Below are 24,397 nucleotides of genomic sequence, written 5' to 3' on the forward strand. Positions count from 1 at the left end.
TCCGTGAAAAAGTAATTGTCTCCTGTCTGATTTTCTGCAATTTTGCAAATTTTTCACACTGAATTTGGTCAGATCTTTTTGTGGGTTGTAGTAATATATAGAGGGAGTCTAAGAGAAAAAAATGACACCAAAGTTTGGTGCTTATTTCATTTGTTTGGTGTGCAAGGTAATCAAACATGCAATCTTCAGGTGTGAAAAAGTTGTTGATGCCTATCAGTCTGAAAAAAAAGGGTTACAAAGCCATTTCTAAGGCTCTGGGGCTCCACCAAACCACAGTCAGAGCCATATTGTCCAAATGCAGAAAGTCTGGGACAGTAGTGAATCTTCCCACGAGTGGCCATCCCGCCAAAATCTCTCCAAGAGCAAAGCGTAAAATCATCCAGGAAGTCACAAAGAACCCTAGAGCAGCATCCAGGGATCTGCAGGCCTCTCTCACCTCGGCTAAGGTCAGTGTTCATGACTCCATCATCAGAAAGACACTGGGCAAAAAATGGGATTCATGGCAGAGTAGCAAGGCAGAAACCACTGCTCACTAAGAAGAACATGTAGTGCTGGTCTCAAGTTTGTCAAAAAGCACCTGGATGATCCTCAAGAGTTCTGGAACAATGTTATATGGACAAATGAGTCAAAGTGGAACTTTTTGGCCAACATGGGCCCCGTTATGTCTGGCGAAAACCAAACACTCCATTCCACAGTAGGAACCTCATACCAGTGGTCAAGCATGGTGGTGGAAGTGTCATGATTTGGGGATGATTTGCTGCATCAGGATCTGGATGATTTTCTTTCATTGAAGGAACCATGAATTCTGCTCTGTATTAGAGAATTCTACAGGAGAATGTCAGGCCATCCATCTGTGAGCTGAAGCTGAACAGCAGCTGGGTCATGCAGCAAGACAACGATCCAAAAGACATAAGCAAGTCTACATTAGAATGGTTAAAGAACAAGAAATTTAAAGTTTTGGAATGGCCTAGTCAAAGTCCAGACCTAATACCGAATGAGATGTTGTGGCAGGACTGAAATGTGCAGTTTATGCTCAAAAATCCACAAATGTTACTGAGCATTTCTGCTGAAGGAGTGCACCAAAATTCCTCCACTGCGCTGTGAGAGACTGATCAATAACTACAGGAAGCGTTTGGTTGCAGTTATTGCTGCTAAAGGTGGAGTAACCAATTATTGAGTCTAAGGGGATGATTACTTTTTCACACAGGGGCATTGGGTGTTGCATAACTTTCTTTAATAAATAAATGAAATAAGTATCAAAATGTTTTGTTATTTGTTCACTCTGTCCCTTTTATCTAATACTAGATTTTGGTTGAAGATCTGATAACATTCAGTGTCAAAAATATGCAAAAATGCAGAAAATCAGGCAGGGTGCAAATACTTTTTCACGCTACTGCACTTTGGGAATTTCAGAATCCAAACTAATCCCTACTCTGAATTCAGTAGTTCAGGACAAATCACACAACATAGAAATTTGAGTTTAAGGAAATGTTTTATTAATGACTGTCCACCACCTGGCCATCTGGATGAGGCAGGAAACTCCCAAAAGATCCAAGTAGGTCCCAATGCTGCAGAGTAGATTTTAATTACTGAGCAGAGAAAAGGCATTTTTAAGGACATTGAAGTCACTTCTGATGTATGACTGGCATACTCCAGATGACCAGTGACCAAGTCGTTTGACGAGGTGAATGGGAATTCCACGACAAGAGGTTTTGAAAGCTGCTCCTATTCTAAAAAAGTGATCTGAATATTTTTTCTGCTGGAAACCCAGGCATGAACAGGATCTGGTGGAGGTGATAAATAAACCAGTGACAGGTGACAATGGTTCTGTTTTCATTTAGAAACAGGGGATCTGAATTGGGTGCGCCCTGTGATTGCCAAAGTTGTGAAAAGAAAGAAGAGATTTGTATGGACTTAATCTGAAGTAATATATCAAAGAGCCTTTTCTTTCTTGGTCAGCTTTGCTCTTCAAGTGGAAAGTTTCATTTAAGAGAATAGAGAGGTCATAAATTCATGGGTGAAAGACAGTGTTGAAATGGCAAGAAGCAGTAAATTCCAAACATCTCAAAAACCCAAAGTAGTTCAAGAGAAAAAAAGCTTCAAGAATTTAATCTTAAACATTAGCTTGGCAACCAGACCAAAGGGTGGTGTGAATACTAACCAAAAGCAGGGTTAGATGAACCGTAGATCAATCTGTGAAAAAACTGAATGCCTGATATGACCACTTTAAATGGAAGAGGCATTAATGTAAGCATTTTTTAAGGTAGGTTAAGTTACTCTAACAGTAAATGAAGGAAAAGGACTATTGAAGTTGAACAGTAGGTTTTAAAAGATGATCAGTATATTTGAAGGGACAGAGGCAAGATGCTAGAAGGGCTGTTTTCTGTGCTTGTAGAATAAGATTTTTTTTTAAATTGCAAACAAGAAAGAGAGTAAGCAATATGCTTAATATAAATTGATGGCAAACTGATAACCAGGTGATCTTTCTGAAAATGTTCATAATATGTAATGAGGAAGAATGACATTTGTTAATGATTGTTGCTAAATTACCTGAGTTGATGAGAATTTATTTTTTAGCCCAGGAAGATCCCTAAAGGAATACAGCTACAGCAACTGGATACATTTTGTGCAATACAAAGGACTGATCAGAATGGGGTTGTGGAAGGGGTGTGGGTAATTCACTGACTAGGAGTACAGACAGGTGTAATTGAAAATACCACACAGGTGCCCAGTTTTATTTTAGACCAGTTCTTACTTTTTCCGGCAGAGGGCACTGTTGACCGTGGGCTGCCTATCAACGACGATAGACAGGACCACGGAAATACCACAGCTGGTAAGCGAACAGCAAGTGCACTCGCAGGTGCTCAAAGAAATAATAATGAAAACAGAAGGCGAAAAGAACAAGGGAAAATAAAACAGTAATAAAACTACAAATAAAAGGTGCTGCACTCGGCAGCGTTATCCCTTTCTCCCCTACCCGCACGACCCAGATCACTGTCCTACTCTGTCGGCTAACTAGCCTGCTCTTTTACAAAACGCCGGGGTCTGCCCAAGGGTTCCTCGCTCTCTCTGTCTCGCTGTGAAACTCTTTCTTTTCTCCCGGCTGATTCCCAGTCCTGAATCAGAGCTTCCGCACTCTCGGCACATCTAAGTGGGCAGACCTGAGGAAACAGCAGAGCATTTTTTTATAGGGCTAGCAATCTGCCAAGACTCGCCTCTCAGCCATTCAGAGAGGGGGAAAGTCCACACACCTACCTTCCAACCTCCCCGTGTCACTGCCATGACTCAAAGGCGGTTGTTGGAAGACTGCCGCCCTCTTCCTGCAGTACTGTGAACACGCCAGCAGAGTCAGCACAGATCTTTCCCTGTTACAGGGGTATAGATTCAAATTACTTAGGCCAAGCTGCAAAACATTTTCCTTTGAAATGCCTTCAATAATCATGAGAAGAAGCATCTGTAAAACTGTAAATCTTCAGGTAGAAGGATGTCGTCATAAATGAAAGTAATTCCATTCCAATGCCTTCCAGTTTCTATAGGTGTAATTCTTGAGGGCAAGAGATATCAATAGAAATAATATGAGAGGGAGTCAACAGAGGAAACAAGCTGAAGAAGATAGGAAATGAATGCATGACCCTGCAAAGTCAGAAATGGCATACCTCACAAATTATGTTTCTTTAATGACTGAAAACGAGAATGAATTCTGAAATAGTAAGCATTTTGAACAACCGAGGATCTGAGAACTTGAGTTTAATGGAGAGTTCTCCACAATTAACTGTTCTGCTGCTAACACTATCTAGGGAACTCATAAGCAAACCCTACATAAAGTATTTGATGGTGTAAAGAAAGAGAGACAGGCTTTGAAGGTGGATAACGAACAGCAAGAATTCAAGAATGAGAAAAGGCCATTTTGCCTGCAAATGCTCGCTTGCTTTGGTGCCAGTGTGGTCTATTAGCACTCAGGAGAGGAAAACAAACTGCCCTAACCAGGTTAGTAGGGGAAACAAAACCTCTGGGAATCCATGGCTAGATGGACCACCCTTCTCCCAGACGGCTTACTAAAGGTCTTATTGTGGTCATTCAAAGAGTGTAACTGAATACCTGAATTACCCGGAGGTAGGACACCTGGTAGATGAGGGGCTCTGGCTGGGAGTGCAGACCTGGAGATGCGATCTGCAAGGGCCTGCTGGATGCCTGCAGAATTTACAGATATGTGATCTGCAGGTGCCAGCTGGAGGCCCACAGTAGACTGATGAGTCTGCTGGACGTTTGAGAAACACAGCTGGGAGGACAGGACATCTGGCAGAACATGGGCAGATGAGTTTCGCCAACTGGGGTCCACAGGGGCTTGGGGTCTACCAGACCCCAGCAGAATTCCGTCTTGTTGTAAGTCTAGTACTAAAGATGCTAAATTAGACAAGGCAGTTGGAATATTAACAGTACTGGAAGTGGTGTTTGTTCATGAGAATCAGGGAGGGGTACTCACAGTCATAGTAGCCTTACATATATATAATTACACTATACATCAAATGTTTTCTTTACAGTGATACAAAATATATATCGTAAAGACCTCACAAGAAAGGTGATCAAATATTACCTAGGTGTATTGCAATGCAATAAATGTGTTTCTGTGTTACGTTCTCAAAAGGCATTTTGTAATAGTTAGTAGCAGTAGTATTTGCAGTGGCGACGATATTTAAAAGGACTCATGTGTCCTGTAGCGCCGGAGGATTCAAAACGGGAATTGCATGCTTCAAGATTGCTGCATCCATGACGACGATCAGCTGAGGAGGCGATCTGAAGTGACGTCGTTGCGGGAGCGACTGTAACTTGGGTGCTTTTGCCTGGACTGCAGAGAGACAAAGAAAACAATTCTTCCTTGCAAGCCAATGAGCCAAATGAAATGATTCCATCAAGGAGAAAATGGAACAGACGACTCCCAACGTCAAGAGCTGCTGATCTACCCAGAGAGACAAGAGCCACGGTGAACTGGAGTAGGAGATGCCCAATGAGCCAGCTAATAAGTACAGGCCCATGCAGAGCTGAGGTGCTGGGATGAATACCGATCTGAAAACAATGCTGCAGCCACAGAGAGAAATGCCAAGAACAATGGAGTTTGCACCACAACAGAGCGCAGCTGAGTGCAAGGAGAAGCCAGAGAGTGACAGATTGAAAGGGAGAAGGGCACTGCCGCTCAGGTGACAGAGCAAACAAACCACCACTCGAAGAACAGTCAAGGATTCCTTCCATGACAAAAAGTGAATGGACCAAATGCAAGAGAGGGGTGAGTTACATGACTATTTATATGTTTTTGATAGGTTACATTGAGATGACAAAATGTGTACCTGATGGAGGTGTGTCATCTAACCTCTTTTATCATGAAATGCTCTGCCGAGATACGCCTGCCATCCAGTCAAACAACCGCAGCAAATCAATCATTGGGTGAAATTCCCTGTAAACAAACTCGGCTGGCAGAGTGTCTGGCTCTCAAATTATTTACAATAATTTACAAAACATAAAATAAACCTGAAAGAAAAATAAGCAAAATATAAAAACACACTGTGACAGGGGAGATCTGTGCTGGCTGTCTCCTGTGTATTAGTGAATCACCCACACCCTCTCACACATGGTGTCAGAAAGTGGGATTCACTGGACCTGCCAAAACACAGCATTGCTAACCCAGGAGCAGAATGGACACTACCCAGTTTGCCGCGATGATGGACCCCCTGCGCCAAACTCTGATGGTGGCAGTGCAGGGAGGGGCAGGGGCTGCTGGCCCTAACAAGAGAATGCAGCGTCCAACGAAAATAATGGAGGAGGACTGTCAAGATGCCTACCTGGATGTGTTCAAAGCCATAGCTGTCTCGGGCCAATGGTCCCAGGCACAGTAGGCTAGCTGCCTCCTGCCACAGTTAACAAGGGAGGCACCGGCTGCAGCAAAAACTCTGGGACTAAGCAATGGGCTGGCTGAACCCAGAGGCAACATTCAAGGACAGGATGGCGGAATGGTTACTGGAATGTCTGGCTCCAGGACCTCGTCTGTGGACAGGCTCCAATTGGCGGAAAGGTACAGAGCAGCAGAACCAGTGCCCACCAAGCTGCCTGGAAAACCTGGTACTCCAGCATCACTCTCGTGAGTTGCCCAAGGGAGGGCGAAGAGGGGGAATGGGAAACCATGTATTTGCATGGAGTGTGGCGGCGGGAGCTTCCGACTCGAGCAAGGGCATGTCGATGTACTGTGCAGGCTCTTTGACCAAGCAGCTGTAGTGAATTGTTGGGTGGTCAAGCCCAGACATGCCACCACGTACCTGCAATTTGAGATTGATCGAGATCTACTGTATCAAGTTGATAAATTACCCCATACGGGGGAAATGCGTCATCATTTGCTCATTCCAAAGCCTTTTAGGGAAGACACTATAATTCTACACTTTATCCACAGGCCATCCCACTCCGCTCTGTGTCTGCTAAGTCTGTTGCCATCAAGCTTGTGAAGGTTTTCTCCGGGGTGGGTATTCTCAGGGAAATGCTGATCGACCAAGGTACCAACTTTATGTCATGGCTGGTCAGCGAAACATGTAAGCTTTTGGGGATTAAGACCATCAGGACACCAGTTTATCAGACTCAAGGACCGGTGGAGCGTTTTAATAAAACCCTAAAAAGTATGTTGAACCAATTTATTGATAGTGACGTGGGCAATTGGGACCAGCTGATTTCTCCTACTCTATTTCATATCAGAGAAGTCCCCTAGACTTCCACTGAGTTTTCTCCATTTGAGCTGCTGTATTGGTGGAGACCCCGGGATGTTCTAGATCTGGTCAGAGAGATGTGGGAGGAACAGAAGGATAATTCGACCAATACAGAACAGTATGTGTTGGATATGTGCAAACGTCTGGAGTCTATTGGTCGATGAGCACATCACATTTTGCAGCATGCACAACACATGCAGGAGACCCAGTATAACTGAGGGGACAGGGAATATCTGTGCTGGCTGTTGGGTGCATGTGTGAGCTTGCAAGGGGGCATCAGAAAACCCTGTTGGGCTCCACTTGTCAATCATGGTGTTGACACAGAGGCCAGCTGGAGATGCGTTGGCTGGTGCTATGTGATTGGCTGGGAAGTGGAACCGCGGATTGAGAGCCAATAAAAGAGTCACTGTTCTGTATCCTTCATTCTCGTTAGGAACTGTACTAACAGGAGTGTGCCCGAGGACTGCTGAAGTCTGATGGCATGCAGCTGAGCTTTGTACACTGGGCAGAACAAGCCGACGCAAGAGCTAGAAGGAAGAAATAAATAATTTGTTTATCTGGACTCCGGCCAGTACCGTCCAAGCCGGCAACAGGTTGATAATTAAGTGTAAATAGAGGGAACTAAGCAGTCCCACACTGAGTTAGAACAGGACTCTTATTCAGGGCTTCCAGCATTAGGGGAAGCACTGATCCGTGGTTTATTTCCGCACCTTTATTTTGTAGTTTTGTTTAAAGTGTTTAATTTTTTTTTTTTCACCTTGTAGCACCTCTGCATGCTGCATGAACTGAGTAGGTGTTACTACCATTGTTGGTACCCACCCTGGGACTGCCTGTCACCAAGTACAGTTGTCGGTATAGCAGCCATGGCACAAGGGCGCCCTCTCGTGCTTAAAAAAAAAAAGTGTGCTGAAGTGGCATTTTCAAATAAAACGTCTGACTCCTGTGTATTAGTGAATCACCCACACCCTCTCACACACACTTGCATGTGCAGGCCCTGCCACAGTCCTGTATTTTTTCGTGTTTCTCTTTAAAACAAGCATTTTCTAGTGTGTCCCAGAAATTAATAGAAAAAGACAGGGTTAGGTGGCACAGCAAGACAATTCAATGACTTATAATGCTTCTGAAGGCCATGGCTTGAATCTGACAGAAATAAGGATGTTGGACATTGTTGTTTAAAAATAATTAAGAAGGTATCATTTGTATACTATTGTAACTTGGTTATTAAATGTAGCATGTGGTTACAGGAAATCCCAGGATATATATATATATATATATATATATATATATATATATATATATATATATAATATATATATATATAATTAGACTTAGTTGTTGGCCTTATTTGTGTTGGTCACACTATTTCTGCAAAAAATCATCTGAAAACATATTTTGTGAGGTGCCAAAACATTAGTCCTGTGACCTGATGAGTATTCGAAAAATTCACATTCGTCATTTGATGAGATCAGTACCTAAGGACTGACATACTTACTGATAAAAAAACCTCAGCCTTTGAGTCATTGAGGTGCAGTTTGAGGGGCTCCACTTTACTGGATAAAGCAAACACCCTCTTGGACCACTTTGTTGGCACAAAGTCTTTGTATTCCAGTTGCCAATAAAGGGTAAATATTCTATGCAAATCCAGCACCAAGCAGCTGCAGTTGTAGATAATAACACCAAGCTCTTTCATCTGTAAAAAAAACCAAAAAAAATTATCAGACAAAAAGCAGGGGCCTCCCAAAACGGGAGCCCAAAGAGCCAATCAATATTTTCCTCTCAGACTTCCAAGAATATACAGTGGATCTCAAAAGTATTATATATATATATATATATATATATATATATATATATATATATATATATATATATATATATATATATATATATATATATAAGTATTATGGACTTTTTTTGTGTTGATCAGTGGCAAAAACTCCTAATTAAATCTATTTTGATTCCATGCTGTAACACAATAAAATGTGGAAAAGTTCAAGGGGGGTGAGTACTTTTATGAACCACTGTACAAACTAACAATGTAGCCTATATAACAATATTCTGGGACACAAAAGATGGCTATTAATAGATAATCAACATGTTTGATTTCTTTTTTCTTTTTTTTTTCAAGGAAATAAAGAGTCAGCACATAGATAACGTAATCTATGTATCTTTATTAAATTGAAGAAAAACTGATACGATATTTTAAACATCATGTTTTTTCCTGTCAGTTCGATAAATAACTATCATTTCAATGCTTAACAATGTAAATCTTTAAGGTTGGCAACATTGGAACAAACGGATAGAAAAGCATGAATAAATATCAGCGACCCTCACATTTTGCATACACAAATAATCAATGATGCTCGAATGTCAAAAAGAGAAACAATTGTGACTGAAAATTGAAAGTATAATAAGATTGCTTAGAAAAGTGGTTTAAATATTATGTTTCCTGTACGTCGGATGCATTATGTGTACTTTAAGCTTACCTTTCATAACAAATTAACATCAATAGACTGTTCTAGTCTTACAGTAAATATTTTATTTACCATTGACTAAATTAATATACAAATTTTCTTGCTTGTATTACTGATCTTTGTCTTGATTGTATCGGATCCAACTCATGACATACAATGAAAACGATTAAGAAATTTGAAAAGCGAATTTATACCACTGAGACTAACTGGTATGAAATCTTATAGGCAACACTATTATTTGTACGCATCATTGAATGTATTGTCTAAGTTTTAACAAGCTACCGTAAGATGCTGTTACTTTTATGTTGTTAGAATGATTGAGCTTAGCTTTGATAAAGGTTGGAGTCTTCTCCCAAAAATTCTGCCATACCTTTATCTCTAATTAGTCTTTTTATTTTCTGATTCATAGTGTATAATATCAACAATGGAAACTTAATTTGAAAGCTACTGGACTTGTCGTACTGTATTTATTAAAAATGAAGGAAGAATATTTTTTCATATTAGATATACATCCTATGTCATCACAGTCTTCAGTGACTATGAGCCTTAAAGCGAACAATAATAGGCTACATTCAAAACAGAGCTAAGGACAACTTGAAAAAAAATGAGGTTCACACAAATAACAGAAGAATATAACAAATGTTTTTAAAAGAGCAAGAAAATAAAAATCCAATAAGAAAAACACTTAACCTCACAATCACATTTGCGTTCAGTGGGAGAAATGAGAGAATTTCACCACATAACTGAAAAAGACAAGAAGTAAATACACCACCCACTTGAAATATTGCGGGTTTTGGGGTCCAATATAAAGCTGCTGTATATCAAGGACTGCGATATAGCGAGAGACCCATAGAAAAACAAATAGGCTAACAAATACTGTACAACCACTCCCTCCTTTTATCGGGTTCCAGTATAAATCCTACACGTAACCTGCTTTTTCTCATTTTTTGTATAAAAAGCAGCACACCATTTTAATTCGTACAGCGAAGGGTAATTGCTTCTCATCAACTTCAGTCTCCAATTAATTTCATGAGACTTCCACTCCTTTCTCAAATGCAAAACCTTGCTGCATTGAAAGAATCCATTCCCAACATAGGAGGCTTGTTGCTAGGGAGCTGAAGTCACTGCCTTGTGACTTTTGCTAGTGCACTGCTGCCACATGTGAACACCTTGTTGGCTAAAATAAAAAATGCTTCAGTAAGTAGATATTTAATTTGCTTTGTGCTACTGTGCAATAAATGTGTGTATATGATAGCAGTATGATATTAATGTTTGATATTAATGATTGTTGTTTGTGATATGCAGTACGAAATAAAACAAACAGTAATTCTAAGTGCCTATATACACTGAGTGTACAAAACATTAGGAACACCTGCTCTTTCCATGAAATAGACTGACAAGGTGAATCCAAGTGAAAGCTATGATCCCTTATTGATGTATCCTATTAAGTCCACTTCAATCAGTGTAGATGAAGGGGAGGTTAAAGAAGGATTTTTAAGCTTTGACACAACTGAGACATGGATTGTGTATGTGTGCCATTCAGAGGGTAACTGGGCAAGACAAAAGATTTAAATGCCTTTGAACTGGGTATGGTAGTAGGTGCCAGGCTTGCTGGTTTGAGTGTGTTAAGAACTGCAACGCTGTTGGGTTTTTCACGCTCAACAGTTTCCCGTGTGTGTGTCAAGGATGGTCCACCACCCAAAGGACATACAGCCAATGGCAGGCCAGTGGTCGAAAATGGCTCATTGATGAAAGAGGCCAAAGGAGGCTGACACGAATTGTGAAGAGCAACAGAAGGGCTACAGTTAGTCAACTGACAGTCCAGTACAACATTGGTGCCGAAAGACCCATAAAAGAATGCACAACTTGTCGTACCTTGACACAAATTGGGCATGGCAGTCGACGACCTAACAGAGTTCCACTTCTTGGTTACACCTGAGCTAATTCAGGACTGCTATTACAAGGGCGGTGGACACTTATCCAACCAAGCTATTTAAGTTTTTATTTTTAATAAATTTTCTACAAATTTCTAGAATATTTTTTTCACTTGGAAGTTGTGGTGTGTAGATGAAAAAAAACAACTATTTTAATGCATTTTAATTCCAGGCTATAAGGCAACAATAGGCACTGTATATGTATATTGTATATGTATATATTTAACTTTGTCTCTGTTGCTGTGTGACCCTAGCCTGCACGCGGGGACATGTTCTGTGTCTCCCCTATTGATTGGTCCCGCTTGATTGGACAAGCATGTCTGTCTCTCCTGTCTTCGGGCTGCCCTGTGAAATGCTACACTGGTGTCAGAACGGGATCAAGAACAAAACCTCCACGTCAGGCAGGAGCAGTTAGGAGAGATGGACCAGTGGATCGGCTGTAACCCCGACCCATCCCAGACCCAGTGGGATAGCAACCAGGAAGACCCCTTTTGTGGGCGTGAGGAACAAGGCTGGGCGCAGGAGAGCGCAGGCCGTGTGAATGAGAAGGAGAAGTGGAGCAGCTGGAGCCCCTACCATTCCCGGTTCCGGTGGGATGGCGGATGGGAGGACCTAGAGGACTGGGATTGGTGCTTCATCTGCGGGGAATTCGGGCACGAAGTGGGGTGCTGTCAAGAGGGAAAAGAACTGCCTGCCCAAAAGCAAAAGCGGAAGAGGCGCAAGCAGGGAGCAGGAGCAATGACGGCCGACAGTGCAACCCCCAGTCCCCCAGCAAGTGCCAGTCCTTTGAAGGGCTTCTGCAAAGGGCATGAGGCGAAAGCAGGAGTGGGGATGGCCAACAGTGCAACCCCCCGTCCCACAGCAAAGCGCCAGCAGCCCTGCCATGCCCAGAGCCTCCGCCTGACTACCCAGGGCTTTCTGACTGAACAGAGCTGTCTGACTGCCCAGAACCGGCGCCTGACTACCCAGATCCACCGCCTGACTGCCCAGACCACCTCCCGACTTTCCAACACCGCTGCCTGACTACCCAGAACCTCTTCCTGACTGCCCAGAACTGCCGCCTGACTGCCCAGAACCGCCGCCTGACTGTCCAGCGCCGCCGCCTGACTATCCACAGCCATCGGCTGACTTCCCAGACCACCGCCCGACTTTCCAGCACCGCTGCCTGACTTCCCAGAGCTGCTGCCTGACCGCCGTCTGAGGATCCCGCACCACCGCAGCCGAGCTGCTCGCTGCAAGCTCCGTAGGGTCCCGTGCCAGCGCTGCTACTGCCGGCATTGTCCCTGCAGGAGTGCACCGTGCCACCAACAGCATTGCCACAGCTTGTAAAGGAGTACCGACAGGGCAAAAGTCACTCAGATTTTGAGACAGAAGCCCAGGGCTTAGCAGAGGGGTTAAACGGGTGCTCCTGACCGAAGACCTAGTCTGGCAGAAGGAGGAGAGGAGACCTGCTCCAAAACACCGCTGCTCGCTAACCTACTTGCAAAGATCCGGAGGGAAATAAACGGACATGAGGAGAGTGTGTGGGGAAAAAGGGACTGAATAAAGCTTTTAGTACTAAGAACAAGCCTGTCTGTGTCTCCTGTTCTCTGGCTGCCCTGTGAAATGCTACTATATATTAACAGTACTGTGCAAAAGTTTAGGGCAGGTGTGAAAAAATGTTGTAAAGTAAGAGTGCTTTCAAAAATAGACATGTTAATAGTTTATATTTATCAATTAACAAAATGCAAAGTGAGTGAACAGAAGAAAAATCTAAATCAAATCCATATTTGGCGTGACCACCCTTTGCCTTCAAAAGAGCATCAATTCTTCTAGGTATACTTGCACAAAGTCAGGGATTTTGTAGGCATATTAAACAATTATACCAAACAGGTGCTAATGATCAGCAATTCAATATGTAGGTTGAAAGACAATCATTAACTGAAACAGAAACAGCTGTGTAGGAGGAATAAAACTGGGTGAGGAACAGCCAAACTCAGCTAACAAGGTGAGGTTGCTGAAGACAGTTTACTGTCAAAAGTCATACACCATGTCAAGACTGAGCACAGCAACAAGACATGAGGTAGTTATACTGCATCAGCAAGGTCTCTCCCAGGCAGAAATTTCAAGGCAGACAGGGGTTTCCAGATGTGCTGTCCGAGCTCTTTTGAAGAAGCACAAAGAAACAGGCAACGTTGATGACCGTAGACGCAGTGGTTGGCCAAGGAAACTTACTGCAGCAGATGAAAGACACATCATGCTTACTTCCCTTTGCAATCGGAAGATGTCCAGCAATGCCATCAGCTCAGAACCTGCAGAAAACAGTGGGACCCTGGTGCACCCATCTACTGTCCAGAGAAGTCTGGTCAGAAGTGGCCTTCATGGAAGACTTGCGGCCAAAAAGCCATACCTCCGACGTGGAAACAAGGACAAGCGACTCAACTATGCACGAAAACACAGGAACTGAGGTGCAGAAAAATGGCAGCAGGTGCTCTGGACTGATTAGGCACTTTGTTCGCTGAAGGGCTGGAGAGCGGTACATGAATGAATGTCTGCAGGCAACAGTGAAGTACGGTGGAGGTTCCTTGCAAGTTTGGGGTTGCATTTCTGCAATTGGAGTTGGGGATTTGGTCAGAATTAATGGTCTCCTCAATGCTGAGAAGTACAGGCAGATACTTATCCATCATGCAGTACCATCAGGGAGGCACCTGATTGACCCCAAATTTATTTTGCAGCATGACAAATACCTCAAACATGCAGCGAAAGTCATTAAGAACTATCTTCAGCGTAAAGAAGAACAAGGAGTCCTGGAAGTGATGGTATGGCCTCCACAGAGCCCTGATCTCAACATCATCGAGTCTGTCTGGGATTACATGAAGAGAGAAAAGCAACTAAGGCTGCCTAAATCCACAGTAGAACTGTGTTTAGTTCTCTAAGATGTTTGGGCCAGCCTACCTGCCAAGTTCCTTCAAAAGCTGTGTGCAAGTGTTGATGTAGATTTTTCTTCTGTTCACTCACTTTGCATTTTGTTAATTGATAAATATACACTATTAACATGTCTATTTTTGAAAGCATTCTTACTTTACAGCATTTTTTCACACGTGCCTAAAACTTTTGCACAGTACTGTATATTTATCTATCTATCTATCTATCTATCTATCTATCTATATATATATATATATATATATATATATATATATATATATATATATATATATATATATATATATACAGTGCCTTGCAAAAGTATTCAGACCCCTGACCAATTCTCTCATATTACCTTATTACAAATGGTACACTGAAATTTCGTTCTGTTTGATATTTTATTTTTAAACACTGAAACTCAGAATCAGTTATTGTAAGGTGACACTGGTTTTATGTTGGGAAATATTTTTAAGAAAAATAAAAAACTGAAATATCTTGCTTGCATAAGTATTCAACCCCTGTGCTGTGGAAGCCTCCCAGTTTGCACCGATGAAAGAAATTGCAGTAACGAGGACACAATTACCTTATCATTGGCCTCCACCTGTGAACCATTAAAGTTGCTGTCACATTTTCTGGATAAAAATGCCACTGTTGAAGGATCATTGGTTGGATCAGCACAATTGGATCAATAATCAGGAAGTGGAAGCTGCATCACACCACCCAAGCACTGCCAAGAAAAGGCGATCCCTCAAAACTCAGCGCTCAGACAAGAAGGAGACTTGTGATAGAAGCCACAGAGAGGCCAACAATCACTTTGAAGAGCTACAGAGTTTAGTGGCTGGGAGTAGAGTAATGGTACACCAGTCAACCATATCAGGAGCTCTGCATAACACTGCCCTGTATTGGAGGGTGGCAAGAAAGAAGCCGTTACTCAAAAAGTACCATCTGAAAGCACGTCTGGAGTTTGCCAGAAAGAATGAGAGTGACCCAGCTGCGATGTGGGAAAAGGTTTTGTGGTCAGATGAGACCAATACAGAGCTTTTTGGCCAAAACTCAAAGCGCTATGTGTGGTGCAAACCTAACACTGCCCATGCCTCAAGACACACCATCCCTACAGTGAAGTATGGTGGTGGCATACTGTGGGGATGCTTCTCATCACCAGGGACTGGGCATCATGTTACAATTGAAGGAAGAATGGATGGAGCAAAATACAGGAAAATACTGCAAGAGAATCTGCTTCAGTCCACTAACAAACTGAAGCTTGGGAGGAAATTCACCTTTCAGCAGGACAATGATCTCAAGCACAAGGCCAAAGCAACATTGGAGTGGCTCAAGAACAAAAAGGTGAATGTCCTACAGTGGCCCAGTCAAAGTCCTGATCTCAATCCCATTGAGAATCTGTGGCACTATTTGAAAATTGCAGTCCATAAGCGTCGTCCAACCAACCTGAACAACCTGGAGCAAATCTGCCAAGAAGAATGGGCCAAAATCACTCCGACACTGTGTGCAAAGCTGGTACATACTTAAGAACGCCCCTTAATGTGAGTATGAAATACCCTCTCTTCTCATCCTACAAATCACTCGTTCTTGCTGAAGACGATGTATCTTGCTGAAGACAATGTTCTTGTTGCAATCACCATGGCCATGGTTAGGTGATAGTGTTTTTCATACTGCCTTTTAAAGGTTTGCTAATTGCGACTGTTTAAAACATGCTTTCAAAAGTTTTTAACACATTGAAAGTGTCGCAATTGCGGGCAGCTTTAGTACATCTCATTATAATATTTGAGAACACTGATCTCAGGCCATTTTTTTTTTTACAAATTTAAGAAGGAACGCCCATAATTACATATTCATCTAAGCCTGTACCGCAAAAAAAAACTGCTGCTCCATAGCATTCCCTAAAAGTCTCAAATACCATTGTGCTTGTCTAGTACATTTCACCCTAGACTTCAGACTTGTTTGCGACAGGCACAACACTTTAGTACATCTACCCCAGAGTGCAGAGAAATGGAGCACTGGTAATGGTCTTGGTGTCAAACCGGACCAAACCAGGTCACTGGTACCAGTTCTGGTATGAACCAGATCACTGGTACCAACCATGGGGCCAATAAAGGTGACTGGAAAAAAAAAACAGACAGTTATGCAATATACTGTCTGTGTACAGAGACGGTCTCTTGTACAGGGATACAGCCTAAGAGCACACTGGGTTTTAATAATGACTTCCGAAGAGCTGAGCAGCAAGGTAAAGTGCATGAACTTAGCCACAATGTACTGAATCCCATGGAAAGGGCGTGGTGGGGACTCAATCAGAATCGTTTGAAAATATGAAATGAGAAAAAGTGAATTAAATCAATTTATCTCCGTAGTTATGACTTGAAGTCAGAGCTCACTGCTTCCTCAGGCAAAGGCTGAAAGACAACATGGCGCTGAGCCTTATGTGTGACTTGTGTTTATCTCCTGGGGGCAGAAGCGACGTCTGACGGGGCTCTTAAGGAGCAGCTTTGGTATAAGTGCTCAGGTCATTCGGGCTATATGAGATTATATTATATACATTTTGTACTTGAAAGGTTACTAAAGATCTGCCAAAAATATTACTGTTTTTCTGTTTATTTTTTATTTAAAATAATGGTACCAGTAATTAACTTTTATCTATTAGTGGCGTGCTGTTTTTATTCCGATGAAGAGACTCCCTCAGCCTATTTCTTGCAAACAGATGTAGTAGCGTAGTTCCCAGCAATTCTCCAAATAAAGTCCACACAGGTTTTTTTTGTTTTGTGTTTGGAGTTTTTTTTATAATAATAGGGATGCAGTACAGTATATACATTTTAATATTCTGTACCTTTTTCATTTTTCAGTAATATCATCACTATAATTATTACAATAATTCTCACAACTGATACTGTCTTTGTCTTTATGGTGTATATTATGAATGTGTGTAATGGAAATATTGTATAGGTGTTTTCATAGTGTTTTGGTATTTTGGACTGTAGTGAAGTTCAACAGGTGGTCAACACGTTGATTAGGCTTCATAAAATGAAGGATCCTGAAAAGGTCAAGAAGGAGGGTAATTTTTTGGTGTCAAATTTCGATGACTCGCTTCACATTTATGACATAATCTCATGAAAGGGGAGTCAGGAAATATACCCACTAGACTTCCCTGATGAAAAACAAATGGCTCTTTGTCGCACTAAATGACACTCTTATACCATTAGAGCCAGGATCAACTGTACCTATTAACATTGCTTACTGGTAACAATCCTATATATGAAGAGGTAAAGAGGTGAAGAGGTAAACTACAAACACTATTGTATCTCCAAACTGTGTGTTTTGATATTTCCTTTTATTATAACAATAAGAACAACAAGTGGCTCACTGCTCATAACATTGACTAACATGCTATGAGCAGTGAGCCACAATATTATTAATATTAGTTTATTTAGCAGATGCCATTATCAAAGGTGACTTATAGAGACTAGGGTGTGTGTGAACTTATGCATCAGCTGCAGAATCACTTGCAATGTCTTGCCCGAAAGACAGAGCACAAGGCGGTTAAGTGACTTGCTCAAGGTCACACAATGAGTCAGTGAATGAGCCAGGATTTGAACTGGGGTCCTCCTGGTTACAAGCCCTTTTCTTTAACCACTGTACCACACAGTTCCCTATATACATAACCTATATTTCATAGTGTACATGTTATATTTATATTATTAGCAAACATATAGTCAAATGTGCACATGTATAATATTACATCAGATTTTTTAAAAATTATTACTCACTGTGGGTTAGAACATTTTAATGCGAGTTGTGCAACTAATGCTTGGACTTGAGTATATCTGTAATATCTAGCAGGAGATTTGTGGCTGCAAGTTATGGTATGTCTCGGGGATGGGCATCGGTTAGTCTAGATCTCTGGCTATTCTTGTTTATCTTCACTGTAGAAAATGATTGTTCACAAATATATATGTTGAACCAAACAAACTCATCATTTTTCCCTGTGTCTTCTCAATTGAAGAAAACTGGTCTTTTGAGGCTCTTGTAAAATTTCTGCCCAAGGCAGCTCTTCAAGGCGGCTGCGACGTGTGTCATCACATTGCAGTTAATTGAGTTTTCGGAAGTCTGAGCGATAGTGACTGTGAAAGGGTACGAGAAACTGTGAATGTCCTAGTCAATCAATGAAAATTCTTCAAGCCGCTTATCAAACTGCAATTAAGGCTGATATAATTGAAACATAATTTTCCACTGATTCAGGTATACTTTTACTGTTGCTAGCAGCTTTTAATGATGGAAAGTAAGCTCTTCAGTGATAATGAAATTGTCATCAACCCCTCTGTAAAAATATAAGCAGCTGTGTCTGTGCTCTCATCGCAAGCAACTGAATAAAAGTCAAAGCTATGCCCCTTTTCACACAACTGCTTCTGTATGCTACTTGCCAAATCTTCGACCCTCCTAGCTACTTCATTCCCTGCTAGACTGACATTCAGAAACTCTTTTCCGGACATACAATATTCACTATTTTGCAAACACATTCCTTTATGAAATAATCTTCAATGAAAGGTTTTCCTCGCTGGGCAATCCGTCGTGCCACTTCCTAGTAGCTTGTTCTTTAGTTTAAGAAATTTGAAAAAATGTTGCTGGGTCAACAAATTTGCCTCTAGTAACCTCTTTGTTCCAGTATACAGTAATCCGTCACGAATCCGACTGCGGTGAGGCCAGAGTAAGGGCGGATATGTAAAAAGGGGGATAAATGAATACTGTTTTAAATAACTTTACGCACAGCTGTAACAATTACTATATTAACACAATTATTGATTTGTGATTCAGCTTTTATTAGGGAGCTCCCCTAAATCCCTTGTTTAGAAAGATATTTAGGGTATTCATGCTTGTTACAGAGTAGCCGTGTTGAGTGCGTGCATTCACTGCTGAGTGACAGGCAGGATACTGAGACGAAGTTTGAAGTTGATACATCCCGCAGATGAACAGGATTTAGTTACATATCAACACACTGAACAGCTCACATGACACTATCAGCAATGGCAGCACACGGAGCACACAGAACACAACGAAAACTTTGGTGGGATCTACAATCTCTGAACTAATCTTCTCTGTTCAGTAATAAACGAACGTTGCTGGAGAGGTTGATTATGGCGGATAAATGGTTAAGGCGGATATGTGACGGGCAGGTATGCAACAGATCACTGCACTTCTTTATACGGCTTCATGCTTGTTTCGTAGTTTCTTTTCACATTAAACTCCTTCATAACACCGACTGTTTCTTGGCAAATTGACCACACACATTTTTTGTGAAAAAACATATTCACCTAGGCAACGGTCTCAAAACTGATGACATTCACTTTTCTCTTCTTTTTGCGCCCGAGATTGTGAAATTAACAAATGGCCTTCTTGTTTTGTAAAGCTCAAACACGTGAACCGGACAGTGCCACTCGGAGCAGTAGTTGCTGCAGATTCTTTTCCTTATTGGTTGTTTTAACGACAAACCAATAGTAATGCATATATTTACTGTGATACACGCACCACGACAAATCATTGAACTCAAACAATTCCCATTGTGATTGGCTTATTGTATCCAATATTATAAGTTGTCGCTCTTGATAGTTTTGTAATGTTTACGGGGTGGCGGAGGATATTGTAAATAGTGTTTCTGTTGCTTGATTTGCTGTTTTTTTAGGGGAGGAAGTGGGAACTTGGTTTCATCTTGCAGCAGAGTGCCATTTTTAGTTGCAGATTTATATCATGTCACAGGTTGGATTAAGAGAGCTTTTGGGCTGTGTTTGGACAGCCCTGATCTAAATAGTGTTCAATTTACTAACCTTCAGGGCCACTCCTCAGCTTCTGCTAATAATAATAATAATAATAATAATAATAATAATAATAATAATAATAATAATAATAAAAAATGAATAAAAAGTAAAGCAAAAATAATTTAGTTTCATTTAAAATAATCTTTTATTTGCATTGTACACCAATGTGTAAAATGCAGCAGCATGATTTATTTTGTGTTATTGGTAGGCTAAAGTAAAAAAAAAAAAGTGTGCTAGGTATTCATTTGATTTTACTATGTATGGGCCTACTGTAGATTTATATTTTTACATAATATAACGTGTCTCCTACCCAAAATACATTAGTGTTCTATCAGCGTAATAATTTACATTTAAAATGCATTGAGCACTATAAATGTATGTGTGATTGCACTGTACAGATGATGTTTACATTAAAAAAAAACAATGTTATTTTGATTATTTCTTATCCTTTGAACACTCTCTGCTGCAGCAAAGCACAACTCAACTCCAGCTATTTATTTAAACAGTGTTGCACGACTCTCGCAACGTACAATACTAGAGATCTCGCCAACAAGATGCAACAAAAATTTTGTTGATTAAGGTCAAATCAAAAGGTTGATTAAGAGAGGAGTACTGCTGTGGCCGCATTTGAGAAACACTGACCTAGAGGACTACGAACTCCAAAAGGACCGGACTAGAGAAGAGAGTATGAGTTTACAGCAAGAAATTTGCATGAAGCTTCATTCAAAACTAGCTCAGAGAAATGGAAGAAAAATGCAATGCCCTGCTCACTACTTACTAATCTGAGAAACAGCAAGTAAAATTAAATATAAAATGGAACTCAATGGATTATAGATAGGATCAAGTTGATCCCTGGCTACAATTCCTCTTCATGCCTCTTTTGGGACAAGGCAGTCCTATGTTATGGAAAGGACCTGTGTGGTGACAAAGGAGGTGGAAAAGCATATTAGCATTGTGTTGTCTACTGAAGCCCAAGCATTGTACCTGAAGACTGATATACTGCCCCACCTCAATTACCCACAACCAGTCTTGATTGAAGCAATATTGTGGCTGGAATAGTTAGTAAGCTTGACACAGCAGAAACTACAAAAGATAACACTATGTAACACAATTTTGTTCCTGGGTAGTAAGTGTTAATTCCTAATTGCTTATGCCTCAAAAGTATAGAAAGTGGCTATTATTCCCCACAAACTTTGCTTTTGTGACCAGGACAGTGATATTTTGAAATTTACCTATTTCCAATGAGAAAACGGGCGAATTTGTGTCTTTTCGTTCACATAAAGTCAGAAAAAAACAACATATGAATCCAAATTAACATGTATTTATACTAAAGTAATACAAAAATGACTACAAAAGATTTAGAAGTGAGTAGTTTCTCGAGATTTACGATTATACTGTAAATCACTTTCATGAATCAGCCCCCATATGTAGTGTCCCATCATATTCTCGTTATACTGTCCTTGGTAGCGATGTTCAAAGTCCAGTATATCCTGGTGGAAACGCTCGCCTTGCTCCTCCGAGTACGCTCCCATGTTCTCCTTGAATTTATCAAGATGAGCATCAAGGATATGGATTCTGATGGACATCCTACAGCCCATTGTGCCGTAGTTCTTCACCAGAGTCTCAACCAGCTCCACATAGTTTTCGGCCTTGTGATTGCCCAGGAAGCCCCGAACCACTGCGACAAAGCTGTTCCAAGCTGCTTTCTCCTTACTAGTGAGCTTCTTGGGGAATTCATTGCACTCCAGGATCTTCTTTATCTGTGGTCCAACGAAGACACCGGCTTTGACCTTTGCCTCAGACAGCTTAGTCTTGAAGGTACTTGAAAGCTGCCAACTCCTTATCTAGAGCTCTGACAAATTGTTTCATAAGGCCCAATTTGATGTGCAGTGGTGGCATCAGCACCTTCCGGGGGTATACCAGTGGCTCCCACTTGACGCTGTTCCTCCACACAGAGAACTCGGTCCGCTGTGGCCAGTCCCGCCTGTGGTAGTGCGCCTTGGTGTCCCTGCTGTCCCAAAGGCAAAGATAGCAGTGAAACTTGGTAAAACCACCTTGGAGACCCATCAGGAATGCCACCATTTTGAAGTCCCCTATGACCTCCCAGAAAAATGCAGATATGTATCCACTTAGGCAGCTGCAACTAAACTGAACTGGTGGGCTTAAGGCCCCTGTATTTATACTACTATTTACATTACTGGAAAGTTCTAGAAGTTACTCCAAGTTTACTCAGCACTGAATCTATCTGGAATGTTCTGGAAAATAGTTAAATTTCAAAATACCACTGTCCTGGTCACAAAAGCAAGGTTTGTGGGGAATAACAGCCATTTTCTATACTTTTGAGGCATAAGCAATTAGGAAATAACACTTACTACCCAGGAACCAAAAAAAAATAAAAACAATTGTTACACGGTGTAATCATACGTAACACACAATATCATTTTAAACAGGTAAGGAACACAATTTTAGGAAAATGAAACAAAAAAGTCTGAACAATTACCTCAAAACAGAAGGTAAACTAAAATAAGATCTCATTAACATATTACAAATTATTAAAAGTTGGAACAAGAAAGACGTTGCACAGCTCAGTGATGGTGTGTAATATTTTTCATTTTTATGATGAGTGTTTGCCCAGCAGCCATAGATCGTGGTTGAGGGCTGCAAAAAAAATCTGGAAAACAAAGATCTCTGTAAATGACAAAGGCACTGTTGGCATGCTAATGAGAGATAAGAAAACAGAATTTGAAATCTTGGTTCTCTTTCCTTTGAGTTTCAACTTTTCATTTTATGGCAGTGATGACAGTTGTGGTGGATTTGGTTACATTGTTCTTAGAAATCCTGATTTATTTGGCAAACAAGATGGCATACTAGACTTATATGTTCAGATATGTACTTGATGGCTTACTATGTAGACTGAAAATGTTTTTACCGGACTGCACGTCAGACTTTATAAAGTTTCCTTCAGTGTGCTTATTTGTTTTGTTGTTTTTCTTTTCTTGAAAGTTGAATGTTGTTATTTTGTTGTTTTTGGTCTTTGCTAATTTGTTAATTAGGTCCTTTCGCTACCTGTCTCTTTTTATAGATAACTTTTATGCTAAGATTAAATAAACTACTATATTTGGTATGCATCTTGTTCAGCTGTGCTTCAGGTTCAATGCAAAGTCTAGCAATCAACAACAGGGTCTAACAGTCTTAAATAATCTACGCAGCAATTAGTCCTGGTCAGTGGTCCTGCGGGCAAGTTGTATGTTATTTAAGTTATAATTCGGTAGGTTAAGATACCTGCCTGCCCCGAAATGGCCGTCGCAAACTTTTTGTCAATGTACATTTACTTTTTTTTTTTTTTCAAATTTGTAAGATTGACTGTTCTATAGCTATGGTTGAAATCCTCACTGAAAAAATAAATAAAACAAAGCAAAACTTGCAGATTTGGGAATCCATGAAACCAACATTTCATCAAATGATACTGTAGCTGCACAGCTGGCAGCTAATGGGCTGTGCAGTATAGTGCAGTCAACACTTGGATGCACGTCTGTCATGTTTTACAGTCCATGTATTAAGAAACAAATCAATCCCATTATGTATATGTAACAAATTAACGCACTTACCCGTCACAGGCGATTTGCGACTCTGTCACCAGTTTTCTGATACAAAGTCCATCTCTTCAATGTTATAATTTATTTGATTATCTGTCACTGCCCATGTTTTTTGTTTTGTTTGTTTTTTCTCGCATGCACAAATCAGTCTGACTTTATTGTGCAGTTACACAGCGCTTCCTCCAGTTTCATCTGACGAAAATGCAGCCAAAACAGAGCGAATGAGACAAGCTAGGGTAATTTAACAGTTAATCATTAAACAGTTTTAGATACTGTAGTGTATATATATATATATATATATATATATATATATATATATATATATATATATATATATATAAAAACTGATCTTTAGTTTTTGTGCATTTTCATTTTGCAAATGAACAGTGACATTATGGCCTTATCGAGCACTATATACTTCAATGTATAATACTGACTTTGGATACTGTTAATTCTGGAAAAGTTAATTTATTTTATTTTTTTATCTTTTGCCAAATTGCATTACCTTTTATGTTTTATGCAGTTTTGTGCAGGTGTAAAATTTTGCTGTGGTTCGTTAATGGGGAGTTTTACATGCTGCTACAATACGTACTGTATTTAAGTATGTACTGTATTACAATCCATGTGTCGTCTCTTTTGGCAAGTGATATTTTTAGAATTATAAAACGATTGAGTGCGAACAGCCAATCAGCTTCCAGATCTAGCGAACTTCTATTTTGCATTGACGTCTGCTGGAACGTTGAAGTGCTTACAAATACCATCTTTTTCCCTTAACATTTTGATCAACTAATCTGATAACATAAAAAAGCTACTTTGACAGTGCTCTAGAGACAAGGAAAATCATGTCTGTGACAGCACATCTTAAAGAATGCTCAATTCGCAGTTACTGGACAGCAAATCACCAGGAAAGACACGATTGGTCCACAATTC

At 40.7% G+C, this 24,397-nt stretch overlaps 1 protein-coding gene across 1 annotated transcript in view; it reads right to left on the reverse strand.

Annotated features, from left to right (window-relative positions):
* LOC121316553 (inactive phospholipase D5-like) overlaps positions 1-24,397 on the reverse strand; it is a 181,622-nt gene that overhangs the window by 22,521 nt on the left and 134,704 nt on the right. Inside the window, exon 6 of the mRNA XM_041251598.1 lies at positions 8,236-8,433. Coding sequence (XP_041107532.1) covers positions 8,236-8,433 — 198 coding nt within the window. The remainder of the gene's footprint in view (positions 1-8,235; positions 8,434-24,397) is intronic.

This window comes from Polyodon spathula, chromosome 6, assembly GCF_017654505.1.
Source record: "Polyodon spathula isolate WHYD16114869_AA chromosome 6, ASM1765450v1, whole genome shotgun sequence".
NCBI classification, from domain to species: Eukaryota; Metazoa; Chordata; class Actinopteri; order Acipenseriformes; family Polyodontidae; genus Polyodon; species Polyodon spathula.